Source organism: Lynx canadensis, chromosome B2 (assembly GCF_007474595.2).
Source record: "Lynx canadensis isolate LIC74 chromosome B2, mLynCan4.pri.v2, whole genome shotgun sequence".
NCBI lineage: Eukaryota > Metazoa > Chordata > Mammalia > Carnivora > Felidae > Lynx > Lynx canadensis.
In genome coordinates, this window is record NC_044307.1 from 142,090,024 (window position 1) to 142,109,976 (window position 19,953).

Below are 19,953 nucleotides of genomic sequence, written 5' to 3' on the forward strand. Positions count from 1 at the left end.
TTCTTCATTTGCCCAGTCGTTTGTTGCATGTCTGTCTCCCACTAGCCTGTGAGCCTCACGGGGGCAGACTCTGTCCCCTCCTTGCCTGCACCCCAGCGCCTTGCACGTGGCCGAGCACCTGCCCCAGTGGCTTTGGAAGCTCACTTGATGATCGTTCCCTGCTGATAGGTTTTATTTGCTCCTCAACCAAATTTGAAGTTTTTTCCAGGACAGGGATCCCATCTTGTACTTTCTTTCAATGCTCTCTCACCCTTACCACCTTCCGCGAGCACCAGAGTAACATTGGAGCTCGCTGGGAGAAGGTTTGTGTAGCGCTGTTGCGGTTGAGGGGCCAGTGTGATCGCTGAGAACAGCTCACACAGTGAAGGAAGGGCTCGCGGCATCCCTGGAAAGAATAGTCATGCCTTCGTATAGCGTTTTTGGGGTGGTTTAGAGTGTGTGTGTGTGTGTGTGTGTGTGTGTGTGTGTGTGTGTGTGTGTTTCCTATTACACTGCATTTCTCTGAGAGTATAGCTTTTACTCTCTCTTTTGCTTGCTTTCTTTCCCTCCCTCCCTCCCTCCCTCCCTCCCTCCCTCCCTTCCTTCCTTCCTTCCTTCCTTTCTTTCCCGAAAGGGCACCTCTGAGTTTTCATATGAGAAGTATGTCTCTTTTCATTTGGAATGTGGTGGTACCAGTGTGTGTGACTATATACACATGTGATGAAGGACTCAGAAAGACTAAATTCATTTATATAAACCTATGGGTATATTGTATGGATAAAATGTACAAGTTATATTTTCATGTGTAGTTTCTGTGATTTTTCAATAAGTAATTTATATAATGTAAATAATAATCTCATCCAGTACTTTTTTTCTAAAGTTTGTGTTTCCCCACATTACATACTTACCTGGGACATCCAATTCCATAGTATATCTAATAATAAAATATATTTTGATAATATATAGGAAATGCATTTTATCCTTTCCAAATTTCCCTTACTAGAAAGTTTGGTTTTCTAAATTCAGATGGCTTCTAACTAGAAAAACTTCACACCTTTTTTAAAAACCAGCTTTATTCTCTCAGCTGTCAGTTTTTCTATTCACAAACCACGTTGCAAGCTGCCGTTTTGTAATAACTTGGCTAAAAGAAGCAAAAATACAATCAAATATGTCACCATAAATAGGTAGACAGTCCTTGGTTGGAATTTGATTTTTTGGAAACATTTTACCATTTCTTTCATCCAAAATAAAGGTTAAAATCAAAACAAAGCAAGAAATATCCCAAATAAACGTACATGGAAATTACAAACTTGATTAGATTTTTCCTAGAGGGAAAAAAAAAAAAAATGCTTTCAGCCAGAATTGAGAACCAGAACTAGAAGTATCCCCTGTAAGTCTTATGCTTCTCCTCCTCCGCAGTTAACAGGTGAGAAAACTGAGGCCAGAAAGGTTAAGTTAGTTGCCGTATTCTGCCCAGCAGACCTGAAAGGCCAGGACTGCCACTAGCTCAGTATCCTTGCTGCCTCGCATGCTGCCTGTCTTGATCCCCTTCTGTGGATGTGTGATAATAGCAACAGCTAGTAATCACCGAGAGCCCACGATTCTGGGCACCCGTGGTAAGTTTTTCACACGTATTATCTCATTTAATCCCCACAGCATCTCTATGCAGTGGACACAATTGTCCCTAATTTGCAGTTGAGGAAACAAATAGTAGACACACAGAGTTTCTATCTTTAGGATGAAAGGAAGAAATTCTTCGTTTTCAGCTAACTTTTGTCCTCAAATTTTTCATCAGTTTGTTTAGATGACGGTGATACTTTTGAAAATACAGTTCTGTGCACAGTGGAAGCCTTTCCGGTAGGACTGCTGCGGGCATTTAATTGTGATTCTCTGTTATGGGTCACTTTGCCTGCCTCGTCACTGGCCTCCGGGCTTCTGTTCTAGCCTCTCTGCCCTGCAGCCCTTTCTTCATGCTGCAGGTTCTAGCACAGTCGCCTCTAGAAATGCAAGTCTGACGATCGTCTCGCTCTCCTGCTGAGACAGTCTGTGGTCTAATGTCAGCGGAGGCCCCCGTCTCCCCTGGATTGCGGGTGCAAGAGCTTCGGTGAGCCACACAACTGTTTCGTAATAGGAGCTGTATCCACAAGATGAAATACTCCATAGTCAGGACAGAGTGACTAACAGAAAGGTGGGCGAATGATATAAATAGTTCTAGAAAAGGAACTAAAAACAGCTATTAAACAAAATGTTCACCTTTCCTCACGGCAAGAGAAATACAGAATCAAACACAAATTATAAAACACCTCTGAAAGCATACATTAAAAACCATTTGCACTTGGCAAGGGGAACTCAGCGGTAAGAGATGGGGATACGGAACTCCCCCCCCCCACCCCCCGCACCTCTCATCAGTGGTTTTGCTTTGCCCGGGTCTCAGCTGCCTGCAGTCAGCCACACTCCAGAAGCGGATGGTCCTCCTTCTGATGACCAGAAGGTCGGTGGCAGCCTAACGCCATGTCACGACACCTGCGTCCTTCACATCCCTTTGTCTCCTAGTGTAGGTACAGTGTCCCCTGACATCATCCCAAGAAGGAGCAGCATGGGTGCCGTGTGGTATTTTGAGAGACAGGCCATGTTCACATAGGTTTTATTACAGTGTATTGTTAAAATTGTTCTATTTTATATTAGTTATTGCTGTTAATCTCTTACTGTGCCCAGTTTACAAATTAAACTTTATCATAGGTATGTTTGTATAGGAAAAAACATCGTATACATAGGATTCGGCACTATCCACAGCTTCAGGCGTCCCCTGGGGGGTCTGGGAACGTAAGCCCGCAGGTAAAGGGAGACAACTGTATACCGTCTTAAAATTTCCTATCGTATTTGGAGTTTGTAAAGTTACGCAAGTACTGGAGTAACATAGATTCCACGCATTTAAATAAAAAACAAATGCGTAAAAACGAGCTTGTTCATTCTAGCTAGAAAGGACATCTGCGTATATGAGGTGTTCAGGAGTTAAAAGATATTTGTGGCACTTTATAAACCAGAAAAGTATCATCAGATCCCTTGTCTGTATCGCATTTCACAGTACAGAACATTTTCACACGCTGTCCCAGTTGATCCTACAGCAGCCCCTTCTTCATTTTAAGATGAGACTTGGATAAATTAGGATTTGCTGAAGGTCACAAAGCTCGTTCGATCAGTATATGCTTGTAAATGTGTTTATTTACGTATCCGTCTCTCCTAGTAGAGTCTGAGCTAGTGACGCAAACCAGACCGTAGTCTCAGCCTCGTGTTCCCAGTTGAGTGCCATTAGATGACCACAGCTAAGAAGGGAGACACGCAAGTGGTGTCACCTTCTTCTTCTGTCATCTTGGGGAACACGTGGAAAGAGAGGAGTCTCTCCGAAAACCTCAAATAAGATTTCAGGACGCTTTTGTAAGCGGTGCCATTGCAAATCATCCACAGAAAGAAATAGATTTCCAATTTTAATTTCTGTGGAAGGAGGTGGATTCCATACCCCTAGGACCTTGTGTCTGCATTGTGGAACTTGATGTCGTGACACGATCTGCTCGAACTTGTTTTAGTGTTCCTCGTCTCTTGGAATCTTTTCGAAAACTTGATTTTCTGCAAAATGCCAGTGATGAGTGAGGGAATTCAAGTGGAATGTGGCATCTATATTTTTAAGGACTGAGTAAACAGTCAGAAATAAAGAAATAACTTGCCCGGGTAAGAATTCTTAGAACTCATTTGAACAAACCTTAAGCCTATTAAGTGTCCCAGAGGCAGCAATAACCTGAGGATGTACTATATTATCAGAGGTCCTAAATCCTTCAGCATGGACACTTTCATGGTTGAAGTGAAATTTAATGCCCCAGAAAAGGACCTGTGTTATTTTCTTGAACTAATGAAGAAGACAGCGGCCATTCTCTGAAAGAAAGAAAAACCCACACAATCTGTATGGAATTTAAACACATTTTTTATTAAACAGGACTCTATATGAAACTCTCGAGAATTTTATAGTAAAGCTTAGATAAATATTTCATGAAACATCTTAAGATGCAATCATTTATAGTAATTTTAGTGCTCTGATTTCTGTTTGTTTTCAGATTTGAAAAAGCAAACATTTTCTATGATGATTTATATCTAGGAGCTGCCAGTTGAGCCCAATTTCATAAGACTTATCTTTATAAATAAATGGAATAGCTCTTCTTACTTTTATTCTGTCTCTTAAGATGAAGCAATGTTGAAAGATCTTTTTTTTTTTTTTCCTAGCTGAAATATAAACCATGACCTCAGTAAATGTCCTGCCTCATTTATCCCCCCAAGTTTATGCTGGTGTTGGATCGGGGCATCGTCTTCCCTCCAGCTGCCTCAGTAGACTCTCTCTAGAAGCTACTGTCCTGGGTTCTTCCGTGCCTCCCCCCAACCCCCCACCCCACTCCCGCCTGCGCACTCTGCAGGAAACTAGAGCCTTGTCCTGACACATGAGACCTCTGACTAACCCAAGCTCCTGGGTTCCTGGAGCTGTTATTCAGACAGCCCTTTGTTAGTATGTTATTACTACATACTAATACGGTATTAGCTTTTTTTTAGATACATGTCTTGATTTGGGCTACTCTGTCCAAATGAGCCTTTCACAGTTCATTCTACATGCTTGTTTATATTTGCCCGAATTGCTGATGACTGGATGTACCTTGACGTTATGGTCCTGCATAATTTAAAGATGTATTTTCTTTATCCGTTTGGATAGCTACCTGCTAAGCACCTACTCTGTTGTGCTCTGCGCTCTGTTGGGCGCATGAGGAATTTAATAATCACCCATTCAATAAATAGTTCCCCACCATGTGCCAGACTCTGCTGGCACTTTGCATGCAGCACTGAGACAGACATGATCCTTGCCCTCATGGAGCCGATTTTTAGCGGGGGGAGAGAGGCTAAGTGAGTTGAAAATACGGGGAAACGATTGCAGGTTATGAGAAGTGCTGTGAAGAAACACGAGTGAGAAATGGCCAGGGTGGTTCCGCGTCAGGGTGGGCTGCCGGGGAAGAGCCCTGGAGAGAAGGTATCGGCAGGTGGGAGAACATTCTCGGGAGCCATGCTTTGTAGCTGCCCGGAGCCATAGGAAATGGGGTTGGAGTGAGACCCGAACGAACGCCTGACCACAGAGGAGCCCGCAGGCCATGGTCAGAGGTTTGCATTTGGTTCCCGGGCTCACGGGAAAGCCTTGAGGGCTTTCATGCAGGAAAGATATGCTCTAATTTCTTTTTTTATTCCTGAGAGATGGTTCTGGCAGCTTTGTGAAAGTGAGGCGAAAGGAACAAAGCAGGGGTGGGTGGCGCAGAGGCTTGGAGAGGAGTGTTGGGGGAGGGGATATGAGCGCTGGCCAAGCTTCAGGAGAAATGGAGGGGAGCGGAGGCAACAGGATGGGCGCACACCTAGGAAACGGGTGGGGGGCTGGCACCTGGCGGGGACAGTGGGTGAGTGCCGTTGCCATTGGTAGGTTTACGGGAGGAAGTCAGGGTTCTGAAACAGCAGGATCCACTTCAGACCCGCCCGTTGTTCACAGCGGACCTGTAAGCGGTGGTCTGAATCAGGGTTCAGGTCTGCAGCGCTTAGGAGTCAAGGTGAACAGTGGCTGCTCAGGAGACCAGGGGGACAGAACAGTTCCGTGCAGAGGAGAGAAAGGTACTGGCCTGGCCTTGAGAAGAAGGGCAGGATGTTTGGGTGGCGGGAGACATGCATCCCGGAGATCAGCCTGGCAGGAATGGAAGGCTCTCAGGATAAAAGGGTCCTGGGTGTTGCTGTGGCTTTTGGTAGAGGCCTCATCTCCAAGAGAGGTTAAGCTTGCTCGCCCTTCCTCCCTCTTCTCCTTTCCCTAGTTCACGATCCACTGGGTCCCCGGGAACTCTACTGGGCCTTCCGAGTTAGGTCTAGGGGAGCCCCAGGGGACCCTTCCAGATCCCCCACTTTGGGTTTGAAATACCTTTAGATGTTTCTTTAGGGGAGTCTCACAGTGCCAGTCTTCTTCGTGTCCACCTTCCACACAATCCCATATCCGTTTTGTCACCTACACTTACATATTTCCATTTATTTCCCACCTAGGTTTTATGGCAGGCACACAAAGAAACCCTCAGATGTCTCAATATGGACCTCAACAGACAGGACCATCCATGTCGCCTCATCCTTCTCCTGGAGGCCAGATGCATCCTGGAATCAGTAGCTTTCAGCAGAGTAACTCAAGTGGGACTTATGGTCCGCAGATGAGCCAGTATGGACCACAAGGTAAACGACGTTTCTCAAAAATGCATCGCAGTAGGCTGTAGAGGTTTTGTTAATATGTTAGTCCTTCGAGGTCTTCATATTATAAACATCTTGTAAGATCCCATTATTTGTTACCCGGCAGGTTGGTGAGGTTAATGCAAACCCACAGTCCTTCAGTTGCCCATCATGATGGGAAGAATAATTATAGCAAGTGTTCATTAAGCATTCATGCATCAGACACTGTGGTAAATGCTCTTAATATGTGTGTTATTAATGAAGGAGTAAATCTTAGTTTCTGTGATGTAGTTTGAAATGCTCGTTGAGAAATAGACACAGGCCTTGTCCTCAAAAAGTTTCTGATTTAAAACTTGGGTTTCATTATGTTGAATTCTGATTGTGCCCCCTTAACAGTGTGCTCACTGCTCAGAAGGATGTTGTCCCATTACACCTGCTCCCAGTTTGTCTCCAAAGTGCTGTATCTGATAAATAGTAGTTCTCATTTTTTCAGTCATTACTGGTCTTACTCTTAGAAGATAGAACAAAGCCTGAAATGGGCATGTCTTTCAAAAAGGAAGATAAGGGGGCACCCGGCTGGCTCAGTCCGTGGAGCGTGCAGCTCTTGATCTTGGGGTTGTGAGTTTAGCCCCACGTTGGGTGTAGAGATTACTTAAAAGTAAAGTCTTTTAAAAAGGGGGAGGGGAGATAAGACGAGTGGAAAAATAACTGAGACTATGCCAAGATGCACTGTTTACATCTGCCTTCCTGGAAATTGATGTATGTTTTTTCATGTACATGTAGAATCCTTTTATCAAGGTTTTTAACCTGATACATATTTTTTCTAAGTCACTTTTGGCAATAAGGCATTTGAATTTAGCACCTTCTTTATGTTTTGTTTATTTAACTTAGACATTAATGGATAATTTAGAGAGAATGAGATAATCTGGCACAATTCCCAGAGTTTCCTCACTTCTGAAAATATCAGGAATTTTCCAAGTGGAGATGATGAATGCCCACTAGGAGGTTCTAGTAAAACAACAACAAAGTCAGGTCTCCTCCTGTTAAATAAAGTTTTATTTTCTGAAGACATTTGTGTCTGTTTAGCAAACCATTGAGCTCTTTTGGGGTTCGTTGAGCCTCTCCAGCCATTGAGTGTGTGCCTAACAAAGCTAGATGATTCTATGAGGCCTTAGTACCTTCTTGGCTTTTCACCTGGTGTTTCTCACCTGGTTTTTCTCAGAAAAACGCTTTCTTTCTGTTTATAGTATTTCACGGTTTGAAAATTGAGTTATCAACATACTATCTTATCTTGGAAGATCTCTTTCTGAAAGATGATAATATTCAGTATTCAATATTCCCAGTATAACATTGCTTCCTTGCCTTACATTGCTTTGTTATTTTACATTCCAACTATCTCTGTTGTTAGGGAAACTATGTTAGAACACCCAAAACAAGGGCGCCTGGCTGGCTCAGTCGGTTAAGCATCCAACTCTTGATTTCGGCTCAGGTCATGATCTCACAGTCCCGGGATCGAACCCCACATTGGGCTCAGCACAGATCCTGAAGCCTACTTGGGATTCTCTCTCTCCCTCTCTCTCTGCCCCTGTCCTGCTTGTTCTCTCTCTCTCTCTCTCAAAATAAATAAACTTAAAAAAAAAAAGTTTTATTTGGCCCCTTCCGGCCTTTGTCAATACATGCATGTAGTCAGGGTGGATATAGACTTTGTGTTTTGCTTGATTCCCTTCACGCCATATCATTAATGGTTTTCCAAGATCTTAATTTCAGTAGGCCCTAGGAGTTCAGGTCCCAGTTGACAGTAAGTCTGCCCTGTTCCCTGTCAGCCCCAGGAAGCTGCGGCACGAAGAAGTTTGTTGCTGACCTAAGGCAGGTCAGTGAGTCACCCGGTTGTGAGAGAGCACACCCGCTCACCAACTCCGCTCAGCGGGCGTCTTCAAGGCTTCCTTGGCTGTTGTGAAAAGAAGGAAACTTTAGTGAAAGTTAGAAAAGCAGTCTGTAAGTTGTGATATACACAGAAAATGTGGACTTGTGCTCAGCATGTAACTGGAGACAGGTCAGGCTTGTGCTCCCAGAATTGGGAGTGGCTAAAGGTCTGGGACTTGACCGCTAACACTCACAAGGGCTTCTTGTAATCTTGAAAATTGGTCTGTCTTCTCTTAAATAATTCACTCTTGCAACCTCATCCTCTACTGTTCTCATAATAAGGGAAGATGGAACCTTGACTGTCTGAGGAGTCTTTTGTGAAGAGCTAAGAAAGTGTTTATGCTATTGGAGTTAATAGCAGGAAAGGCAATTTCTATAGAATGGATTTCTTCTCCGAGTAAAACCCTCAGTTTTCCGGAATAATTGAACATTAAGATTCATAATTTAAGAACACTGAACCTGTGAGGGTTCTCATCCAAACTGCTGAGTGTCCTTGGAAAATTGCTTACTCTTTGGGAATTACCTTTCCTCTAGAAAATGAGAAAATTAGATCGTGTTACTTTAGAATTTGCTTCCAATTCTAATAATCTACAAGAGTAAATCTTGCTTCTTGTCTGAAGCCTTTTATATCCATGCGGCCCACTGGACCCACCACATCACACTTTGGTTATATAGTCAAGAAGGGATTTATTTTCAGGCATAAATACTGAGTTCAGGTTGATATTAGAAACCATTTAGAATATGGAAGATCATTTCCATACTCAACACTTCTTCATTTTGAAAACAGGTGCCCTCAGATTTGTCCTCTCTGTCATTCCTTCTCCTGAGTGATAGCTTGCTCGTGTCCACCCCGAGCTGTGCCTCCTCCTGGGTTCCTTGACTGGCTCCAAATGCCGTGTGCTGAAAATCAGTGTCCTGGGACTCTGCCTTCAGCTCCGAATTGTTTGCCTTTCCTTATTGTATTCTCCTTTCCCCAGCAAGCACTAAATGACAGGAAATTAGCGCTTGTAACACAATTACTCAATTCAGTAAGTGTCCTTACCTTTGCATTTCTCTCTTTGTTGATCTTTTTAAACTTGATCTTTTTAAACTGGACCCAAAATAAGTATTTTATTCTACCTTGTCTTAATTAGCTACTCAAATTAGTCATCAGACATTCAGCTTGCATTTTCATGCTACGTGTTTTAACATCTCTGAAAAGAATCACTTGTGTGTGAGCCACAGAGGCCATTATTTTCATCTTCTGTTTCTGTTCCTAACTGGATGAGTGTCTTCTCTGTTAGTTTTGTTTTGAAGAGATCTCAGAGGAAAATACCTTACGATCTTTTTTTAAGTCTTCTTACCGTCAGAAACGACTTCTGCAAAATTGTTATTTAGTAGTAGCAACCGACATCCATTACTGTGCCCTGGGTCCTGTTTGAAGTGTGTTCCATAGATTAACTCACTTCATCCTCACAGCATACTACGGGACGGGTACCATTTACCCCTGGACAGATGGAGAAACAGAGACAGCTTCACCAGGATACGCCACGGTCATGCCAGGATTCAAATTTGGGCAGACTCACCCATTTGCTTAATTAATGGGAAGCTCTCACATTGTCCCCATTTGCAAATGAGCAGGTTAAGTAATTGACTCACGATCTCACAGCTAGTAGGTGGCAGAGCCTGGGTTCAAACCAAGGGAGATTTCAGAGGCCACTTACATAGTCACTGGGGTGTTATTTCCCACGCCATAGATGTACCCTCCTTGCTGGTTCATTCATTCAGAAAGCCACTGGGGAAACCAAAAGACAAACTACTTGCCTTCAAGGAACAAGGAGCATTTGGGGAATTCAGGCTTGGAAACACATCAAAGATACTAGAGATTAAGAAAAAAGTTTCTATGAAGTGAAGAAGGAAATTTTTTAGAAATGTATATTACTAAAGTCTGCATTATTACATATGCAAATGGAATGAGTCCAATCTAAATGTGTGAAAATGTCTAATTGCAGTGTATTTTATGAAATAGCACTTTTCTACCTTCAGGCAAGCACATATAATAACTACCCTTACGAGGTGTTTGCGAGTAGGGCCGTGAGACTTGCTTTAATAAATAGAATGGAATTATGTAATTGACACGTTAATTATTAATAAATGAATTTGGGGGAAAGATTGCTGAAGCAAATTTCGCCTTCATGTTTCTTAAGAACAAAGACTGTCTTGTTTTTGTGTTCTCTAAAACAGTGTTGGGGCGCCTGGGTGGCTCAGTCGGTTAAGCGGCTGACTTCAGCTCAGGTCATGATCTCGCGGTCCGTGAGTTCGAGCCCCGCGTTGGGCTCTGTGCTGACAGCTTAGAGCCTGGAGCCTTTTCAGATTCTGTGTCTCCCTCTCTCTGACCCTCCCCCGTTCATGCTCTGTCTCTCTCTGTCTCAAAAATAAATAAACATTAAAAAAAAAATTAAAAAAAAATAAAACAGTGTCTGTCACACGGACTGTCCACAAATACTTTTTGCACATTTGTCACTGTGGGCAGTGGGGGTCTAGCCTTAATTTTGCTCTAAATAGCAGTATTTCCTTGGGCAACTAAATAATTCTGAGCTGAGATTCCCCTCAGTTATTCACTCACTTGTATGACAGGGTCTGCACCACCACATACAGCTTTTTCCCAGGTTTGTACCCTGAAGCAGGCTTGGGTTTATGCCTTAATTTGTATAGTGTGTGTCTTAGGAAGCAGGGAACTTTCAATCAGATGAGTCTGGTGGGCCTTTTGTTTCTAAATTACTTGATAAAAGGTATTTATTCTGGGGCACCGGGGTGGCTCAGTTGGTTGAGTGTCCAACTTCGGCTCAGGTCATAATCTCCTGGTTCATGAGTTCAAGGCCCGCGTCGGGCTCTGTGCTGACGGCTCGGAGCCTGGGGCCTGCTTCGGATTCTGTGTCTCCCTCTCTCTCTGCCCCTCCTCCGCTCGTGCCCTGATCTCTGTCTCTTAAAAATAAATAAACATCAAAAAAAATTTTTTAAGGTATTTTTTCCAAAGAAGTTAAAGGGTTTTTTTTTTCTAAAATAGATGCCATTTGAAATATTCCTTCTCCTTTCATTAACATATGTTTCTCAATGAATTCAGAAAACTCCAAATCATACCTAGTTGAAATGAATGCAGTTCCAAACTAGCAAATTACACACTGATCATCTTACAACTGTTTCAGCTGCAGAGGAAGAATGCATGTTAGTAGGGAGCAGTCCACTCAGTACCTGTAGTAGCGACCTTAGTGTCACCATGACCCAGGATGTCGGTCTCCGCTCTTGCAAGTCCAGAATCGAAGTCTTATTATTGAATTAAGCTGAAGTCAGCCTCTCTCCCACAGAGGTGAAATGTGTCTGCCACATGGGTTCACACGTCCCCCTGGACAGCGCTGCAGACTGACGACATCCTCTTCTCTGGCTTTCGGAAGGCTGGTCTCTGTGCAGATCCCTCCGTTTGGCTAACTCGGTTTCTTTTCCCCTGGAATCCGGTTGTGCTGCGTGTGACAAGTTTATTACCGTAACCTTATTTTATGGTTAAATCTGCAGTGCCCAGCACGTGTTCAGTTCCGTATTCCATATTGTTTTGTTGTGAAAGAAATATTCCAAATCTTCATCTCACCAAGACCGGGGAAGAAAACAGAAATTGAAGTAGGTCATTTATAGCAAAAGACCGTTAACGCCCTCTTCTTTCGATGCTCAAATTCAGCTTTCGCATTACAAGGTTTATGCACGAATTTTTCTCAACGGACTGATGATCATCACAATTTTATCAAAACCTGGGAATTTAAACCACTTAAAATTTAAAAAAGGAAAAATTAAAAAAAGAAAAGAAAAACACAAAGCAGCTGTAATTTGGACTGGTGTGAAACTATTTTACCTTGCCAATTAAAATCAACAGCACTCAGGAGTGCCGCGAGGCACTGCCCTTGCTGAGTAAGCTCGTCTCATCCCCGTGGGCTGGCCCTCCACTACAGGTCCTGGTCACGACAGCCATGGACAGCACTGTAGAGACACAGGATGTGCACATTCAGCTTTACTTTACATCTTAGCCTTTTCCCAGGGCTCACAGCTCTGCCCTTTTTTCAAACGTCTGAAAAGAAATGGCCTTATTGAGTCACAGGTGACAGATCTGAGTCCCTCAGCCATCAGGGGAAGCAGGTAAGCGCTCTCCCTCCAGGGGGCGCTGTTCGACGCTTGCGAGCCCAGGGCACAAGGACTCTGGAGCCCAGGGGAGGACAGAGGTGCGTTTGCAATGTGTGACAGCGGTGACTCTGACACTTTTTCATTTCTTACCAGAGAGATTTCACTGTTTTATACTAAATTTGGCTACTGAGTTGAGGTCATACCTTTTTACATTTTTAATGTAAGTGCTTTTTCTTATACTCGGTTTGAGAAATAAATTTGAATATCTATGCATCGTGAAAATAAAATTACACATATGATGCATACATAAAAAGATAATTTCACTGATTAAAAACCTATTAATATTGGAATAGTTTCTCTGTGTTCCTTGAAAGATTCTATTTATGGACTGTCCTTGTCCAACAGTAGTTAGTTATTATCATTTTTCCCCCACAGCAACCACGTAAGATAGCTGATCCTGTATTATACCCTTTTTACAGATGAGAAAACTGACCTTGGGAGTAACAAGTGGCTTTCTGAAGGTCACACGTAGCAGACAGTTGTACCCGTACTGTTTGAGGGCCTATGCCTTCTCCTTCACTCACTGCCCTGGAGCCCGATACTGACATCTGACTGTGCCCGTATGTCTTCTGGGCCTGTGTGTGATGTCAGCCTCAGTGATCGTTGTTTCTCTGAGGATCCACTTTTCCCTGCTGAGAGGCCACCAACACATGCACAACTCCTTTCCCGGGAGTGGCTCTCCTCAGTCGCCTTCCCACGGACACCTCCCTCACCACGCTGTATAAATCTCCCTTTATCTCTCTTCATAGCACTTAGAGCCATATGACATCTTCTAGGATTGCTCCTTTGCCTGTGTTGTGCCACCAGAATGTAGGCTTTTTGCCTTCATTCGCTGCTGAATCCCCAGCCATTAGCACAGAGCTAGCACATAAGAGGCCCTTAAGAACTATTTAGGGGGCGCGCCTGGGTGGCTCAGTTGGTTAAGCGTCCGACTTCAGCTCAGGTCATGATCTCACAGTTCCTGAGTTCAAGCCCCATGTCGGGCTTTGTGCTGACACCTCAGAGCCTGGAGCCTGCGTCACATTCTGTGTCTCCCTCTCTTTCTACCCCTCCCCCTCTTGTGTTCTGTCTCTCTCTCTCTCTTTCTCTCTTTTTATTATTTTTTTTAATGTTTATTTTATTTTTGAGAGAGAGAACACCAGCAGGGAGGGGCAGAGAGAGAGGAAGACACAGAATCCAAAGCAGGCTCCAGGCTCTGAGCAGTCAGCACAGAGCCCAACGTGAGGCTCGAACTCGTGGACTGCGAGATCATGATCTGAGGCAGTCAGACACTCAACCGACTGAGCCACCCAGGCACCCCGTGTCTCTCTCTCTTTCTCTCTTAAAAATAAATAAACGTTAAAAATTTTTTTAAAAAATCAGTAAAAAAAAAAAAAAATTTACCTTTGGGAGGTGAAACGAAGGATCACCTTTGTCTGTTTCTCTGCTCTTGTACTCACTGTACTGAACTTGCATTATTGTATAATTAAATTTTTGAAGGGGTCCATTTTTGTAACATATGGAGAAAAAACTACCAAAAGTGAAACTCTGAACCCAAACTGTAAGGTAGTAGGCCTTTCCCCCTCTGTTCCGAGCTTTGTGCAATATGGTCACTTCTCTTACATGGTGAAGACTTGAAAATGCGTGTTGACTTAGGGAAAAAATATGGTACCCATACGTATCGATTCCAAAAACAAATTATTCATTCCCACCAGTGGTAGGATTTAATGCAACTGGGGGTAAATCAGCTTTCATTTTGAACCTGCATTTGTGGTCTTCCTATCTACTCGGTCAGTTTTTCTCCAAGGTGGTGCCCAAAGAGCAGCATCGTGTGATCAACCTGTGTAAAAAGGTGGGGTCGAAAGGTTTTTGAAATAGAACTTTTTTTTTTTTAAACACAGAAAGGATCTTATGAAATACGGTAACCAGCAAATAAGCATGTGAAAAATGCTCAAAATCATTCTATTTCTTAATGTCTATTTCTGAGAGAGAGAGAGAGAGCAGGGGAGGGGCAGAACAAGGAAGGGACAGAGGATCTGAAGCAGGCTCTGCGCTGACAGCAGAGAGCCCGATGCGGACCCTGAACTCGCAAACCATGAGATCATGACCTGAGCCGAAACCAAGAGTCGGATGCTTAACCGACTGAGCCACCCAGGCGCCCCGCTATTTTTTTTTTCATTGGCAATATCAACAATGTGGAACAATTAGAACTCCTACGTTGTTTTTTTTTTGAACTTACACATTTTGTGGTAGGGTTTCTTCAAAAGCCCGACATGCACTTAGCCTTCAACCTGGCACTCTCTCATCCCTAGGGTTCTGCCAAGAGAAATGAAACCTATGTCCACACAAAGACCTGTGTGCAAATGTTAGCGGCTTTGTTCGTATCGCCAAAAACTGGAAACAACTCAAATGTCCACAGAATTGAATGCTCCTCAGCAACAAAAGGGAACAAGCCACTGATGTGTGCAATAATGTGGATGAATTTCAAAAGCGTGGTGCTTTGGGAAAGGAGCCAGACACAAAAAGACCACATGCTGTATGATTCTATATGACATCGTGGAGAAGGCAAAACTGGAGGAACAGAAATCAGATCAGTGGTTCCCACGAGGGGGAGGGAGTGAGAATGACCACAAAATGGCAGGGTTTTTTCGTCATGGCAGAAATAACCCACATTGTGGTGCTTATGGAACTACACAGGATTGTTATTGTGTGTAAATTCTATCTCCAGACATGACCTAAAATCATATTATGTAGTAGATAGCTGCAAAAAGTAGCAAACGTTATTAACTAAACAACGAGGTAAATGCGTATTTAGCCCTCATTCACAAACATGTTTATCATAATACATCGCTAATTATCATTTTATTTTCTCCTGCTCGGGGTAAAGTGTCGGTTCTGTGACTTGGGCACCATTGTATCCTCCACAGCATGGGGGAATAATGGAGAGCCTTGCCTGTAAAAGTTACTCATAAATAATTTGTTGAATGGTGAAATGGAGAAGCAAAACTTCATATGTGAGTGGAAACACTTAATAGTTCAATAAAAGCGCTAAGCTTGGAATATTGATGTAACTAGCAAATTTAAATATTCCAGAGTCAGGTACAGAATTATCTGCACTTCCCCTGAAATAATCATGGTGACTTGAATAGAGTCTAGCTCCCGCTTCCTCTCTCTGGCGCTTGACTATAACTCCCGGTAGGTTGAAATCTGAATTTATTTGGTGACCGATTTTCCAAAGCTGGTGTGCCAAGATGAACCCACTTGAAAACTGTGAGCTCTCGGACTTGGCTGCCAGACCCGTCCAGCTGAGGTGGGCTGGACCAGCATCTGCTGCCTTCATTGTGCTTAATGCTGGATCCATCTGTTTTCTGTCAAAGCCAGTGCCAACAAATTACTAATCTATTAGAGAAACATGGAAATAAGATTGCACTTCTCATTCCTGGCTTTTCCTCTCATATTTTGCTTGGCTTACGTGTTTGGTTTTTATTTATTTGGAGGAGAAAGATACGTTATCGAGTGGGCAAGGCGGGGGCATTAATCATTTTTTCACTCCTTCCACGCATTTTTAAAAGATTATGGGGACAAGATCATCAATGATCAGTGGCTGTTGAGGGTGTTATGAGCGTCGATGATGATGGCGGTAGTAACAACTGTCGTTTATTAGGGGACTCCGTGCTCGGCGCTGTCCTAGTCCCTCCATACCTACTCCCCATTACTCTCGTTACTTTACAGATGGTAAAACTGATGTGCAGACAGGTTAAGTAACTTGTCCAAGGTCAGGCCGCTATTCAGACCCAAATTCTAGAGCCTGCGCTTTGTCCATCGCTGCCTCTTAAGCCATTTAAAGCCTTTAGAAAGCATTTTTATCCAGGCATGTGAGTTTAATGAGGAAAGTCTTTAGAGTTTCAAGGAGAAGAAAAGGGGACTTTGTATTTCTTCCACCAAGTAGAGGCCTCTATAATTAGAACATATTCCCTTGACGTGTGCTTTTGAGTGCCGATTCATGGAATCAACCCAACTGATTGAGGAAAATTAGATTGGGAGCCCGGTACTCGACGGGCCTTTCTAAGCACAAGTGCTTTTGCGTGCATGTCTGGGTGTGCCTGGTGGTTGTGGTCCAGCGCGTCCACCGCCCGATGGCAGGACGCCGCCTGGCTGCTGAATTGAGCAAAGCCACGGAAACACAGCTCTTTTTCACACACGCCACGAATGAGATAGATGAGGTCGGGTCTGGGGTAACCGAACGTCGCCATCCTTTCTTTCCTTTGGGATCATTAAAGTACAGCTCCTGCCTGCCAGTTAAACCCCAAGTACGGAACCCAGTGTGACGGAATTTCTCTGTTCCCCCCATAAGCAGAGTTCAACAAAATCAGGAACCTTCTTCTCTAATAAAACCGCACTGTGGGTATAGTCTGAGATAAGCATGTCTAAATGCTTGTTTTCTAAAACAAGATTAAAGTGTTATTTCATTTCCTTCGAAAGCAAAGGGTACATATGTTTTCACTGAGTAAGGTTTCTTACCAAATGAGTCACTTACCAAGTGTTGGGGGAGGGTGGGAACTGGTAATCGAATGAGTATGTGAATTAATTTCATTTGCATTCGAGCTGTGAATGAGTTGATTTATTTTTAATAAAAGCAAGAGCCAAAAAAGAGCCCTGTCTTCACTGATGTTATCGGTCTGTCTGGAAGTGAGGGCGTGTGAGGTCAGTGAGGGCGGAGAGGAGAAATCTTAATTCTGCCCCCAGAGACGCGTTCTGAGGACTGCGCTCTGAGAAGGCGTGGGAAGAGACAGGACGGCAGCCTGCCCACCGCGCCGTGTCCCTCACAAGCCGGGGAGGCATAAGGTGCCCTTTCCACCAAGATGCTGTGACGGGAAGACAGACGGGGACCTTATGTGGGGTCCTGTGGGGTGGGAGACTCTGAAACAAGAACTTTTTATAAAGAACTTTGAAATTGATAAACAGTGAATGTTTTACCTTTTACTTGGAAACAGCATACGTTTGTTTCTGCAAAGGCAGAGTGTCGTCTTACGAGAAGGCAGTTTAAATTTGAGGAGCTGGCCATAAAAGACCCACCCGCATGTAACTCGGTGGTCCTGAAGTAATTTACATCAAACCTTTCCTGTTCCCTCTATTCTCTTTTGTTTTTCTCTCCATTTTCCAGTTCCTTCAACTGCTAGTGCCTTCCTCTGTTATTCCTCCTTAGGCTTTCTTTAGCCTTCCAGAGGACATCCGGGGTCAAAGAAATGCTGGCTTTAACAAGTCGCTTTCCGTGCTGGTGGAGCACTTCATTAGTTTGTCCCAAGATTGGTCTATAGCAGGGGCCAGCAGATTATGGCCCACTTTGGCCCACCACCTGTGTCTGTAAATAAAGTTTTATTGGAACACAGGCACTTCCATTTGTGGAGACAGCGCCTCTGGCCACATCGGAGCCACAGAGGCAGTTGAGTTGAGACTGTCTTGCCCCATACAGTCTAAACTATTTACTGCCCAACCCTTTACAGAGAGTGTGGCGGCCCATGGTCCTTGTGAATGGTGGCTTCCGTACCATCTGCAATAAATAACACTCTTCACGACACCCAAATAAGAAAGCTCATGTGATGCACCTAACAGAGAGCAAGTACCCAGTCAGTGTTGAAAGTCCACGGATCTCTTGTGGATTTGTAGGTCATGCTGCTTTACATGTGTGGGCTTAAGAAAACCTGGTTTTCCTGTCGTGATGATACGTTACGTAAGTGTGGTTTTTCCTTAAGCATCTGAGAGGCTGCACGGCAGTGTGATGTGCCTGGACTCTGAACTGCACACACAGACCACCTGAGTGCAAACCGTGGCTCCTCTGCCTGTCGGGCACATGACCTCGAGACAAGCTCCCCAACGTCCCGTGCCTCAGGTCCCTCATCTCTAAAATGAGCAGTGTAATAATAGGGGCCTCTTGGGCCTGACACAAGGATCAAGTGAGTTAATGCAAAGAATTTGGAACTGAGCTTAGCACATAGTAAATATTAAGTATTTGCTTTTGATATTTTTACTAGTCAAATCCAGTTTCTGCTGGAAAACCTGGGGAAGCTCCTCCTTATCTTCCAAATAAACCCTACACTTGGCGGCCTGGAACACGAGACCATGCAGGTCTGACCTCTTCCCCCGGGGCCCCGTCACAGCCACACAGAGCTCCTCCGTGACTTATCTGGAGATCGTTTGCTCTCTGGCTGGCTGTGCCGTGTGCACGCTGTCCTCTCTTCTGCCTTACTCGCCACTCAGGTATCTAACCCCTACCATTTTGACTCTGTGTTTGCAATACTTTACATACTTTATGCCCTTGAACCCTAGCAACCACTCCTCAAGCAGACCATATTAGAGGTGATAATCTTTGCTTTGTGGAGAAGAGGATGGGAAAAGAAAGAGGAGAATGAGCTGAGGTCTGGTAGTTAGTATGTGTGGAGCCTTCACTCAGCACCTGTGCTCCCAGGTCCCAGGGCCTGCCCCCCCACGGGTTCCTGAGGCCACAGCCCAGCAAAGAAATCTTCGCTGAACTACACTATCACGCTGACCCCCTCCCCCCTCAAGCAGACTTGCTCTCCATTCTCTTGCACTTTTTTTTTATTTTATTTTATTTTATTATTTAAAAAAAAAATTTTTTTTTTCCAACGTTTATTTATTTTTAAGACAGAGAGAGACAGAGCATGAACGGGGGAGGGGCAGAGAGAGAGGGAGACACAGAATCGGAAGCAGGCTCCAGGCTCTGAGCCATCAGCCCAGAGCCTGACGCGGGGCTCGAACTCACAGACCGCGAGATCGTGACCTGGCTGAAGTCGGACGCTTAACCGACTGCGCCACCCAGGCGCCCCATCCATTCTCTTGCACTTTTAACAGTACGTTATCTTTCTGGTTTTGCGTTCATACATTTTCTTGTCTTATCACTGCTGCTACACCTCACACATGCAAGCGCGCACACACACACACACACACACACACACACACAGTGAACAGCTTGAGTGTAGGAATTGAATTGTATTTAATTTTATATCCCCTGTGCCTAAAACAGTTATGTTATTTTGACAAGGAGTCTCTTCCAGAAAGCAGTAAGGATCAATTGAGAAACGCTTATCCATATTCCGCAAATGCTTTTTACATTTGTTTCAATAATCATTTGTGGGAAAGCAGCATATCGTACTGGTTAATTACATGGGTCCTTGGGGCACCTGGGTGGCGCAGTCGGTTAAGCGTCCGACTTCAGCCAGGTCACGATCTCGCGGTCCGCGAGTTCGAGCCCCGCGTCGGGCTCTGGGCTGATGGCTCAGAGCCTGGAGCCTGTTTCCGATTCTGTGTCTCCCTCTCTCTCTGCCCCCCCCCCCGTTCATGCTCTGTCTCTCTCTGTCCCAAAAATAAATAAACGTTGAAAAAAAAAAATTTAATTACATGGGTCCTAGAACCTGTTTTTGCTGGAGCTTGAATCCTAACCTACTAGCTGTTGATTTTCTTCATTTGTAAATGGAATCATGGTCATTTATATATGTATTTCATACGGTTATTGGAGAAGCGAATGAAACCATTGATGTAAAGCACTTAACCCAGCATGTCAAACACAGTACG

The 19,953-nt window shown here is 44.1% G+C and overlaps 1 protein-coding gene across 8 annotated transcripts in view; it reads left to right on the top strand.

The window, feature by feature from the left end:
* The window catches only part of ARID1B (AT-rich interaction domain 1B), a 433,036-nt gene that overhangs the window by 351,412 nt on the left and 61,671 nt on the right, over window positions 1-19,953 (top strand). For all 8 annotated transcript variants that reach the window (XM_030316661.2, XM_030316667.2, XM_030316662.2 and 5 more), the window contains one exon: window positions 6,082-6,261. In XM_030316661.2, coding sequence (XP_030172521.2) covers window positions 6,082-6,261 — 180 coding nt within the window. The remainder of the gene's footprint in view (window positions 1-6,081; window positions 6,262-19,953) is intronic.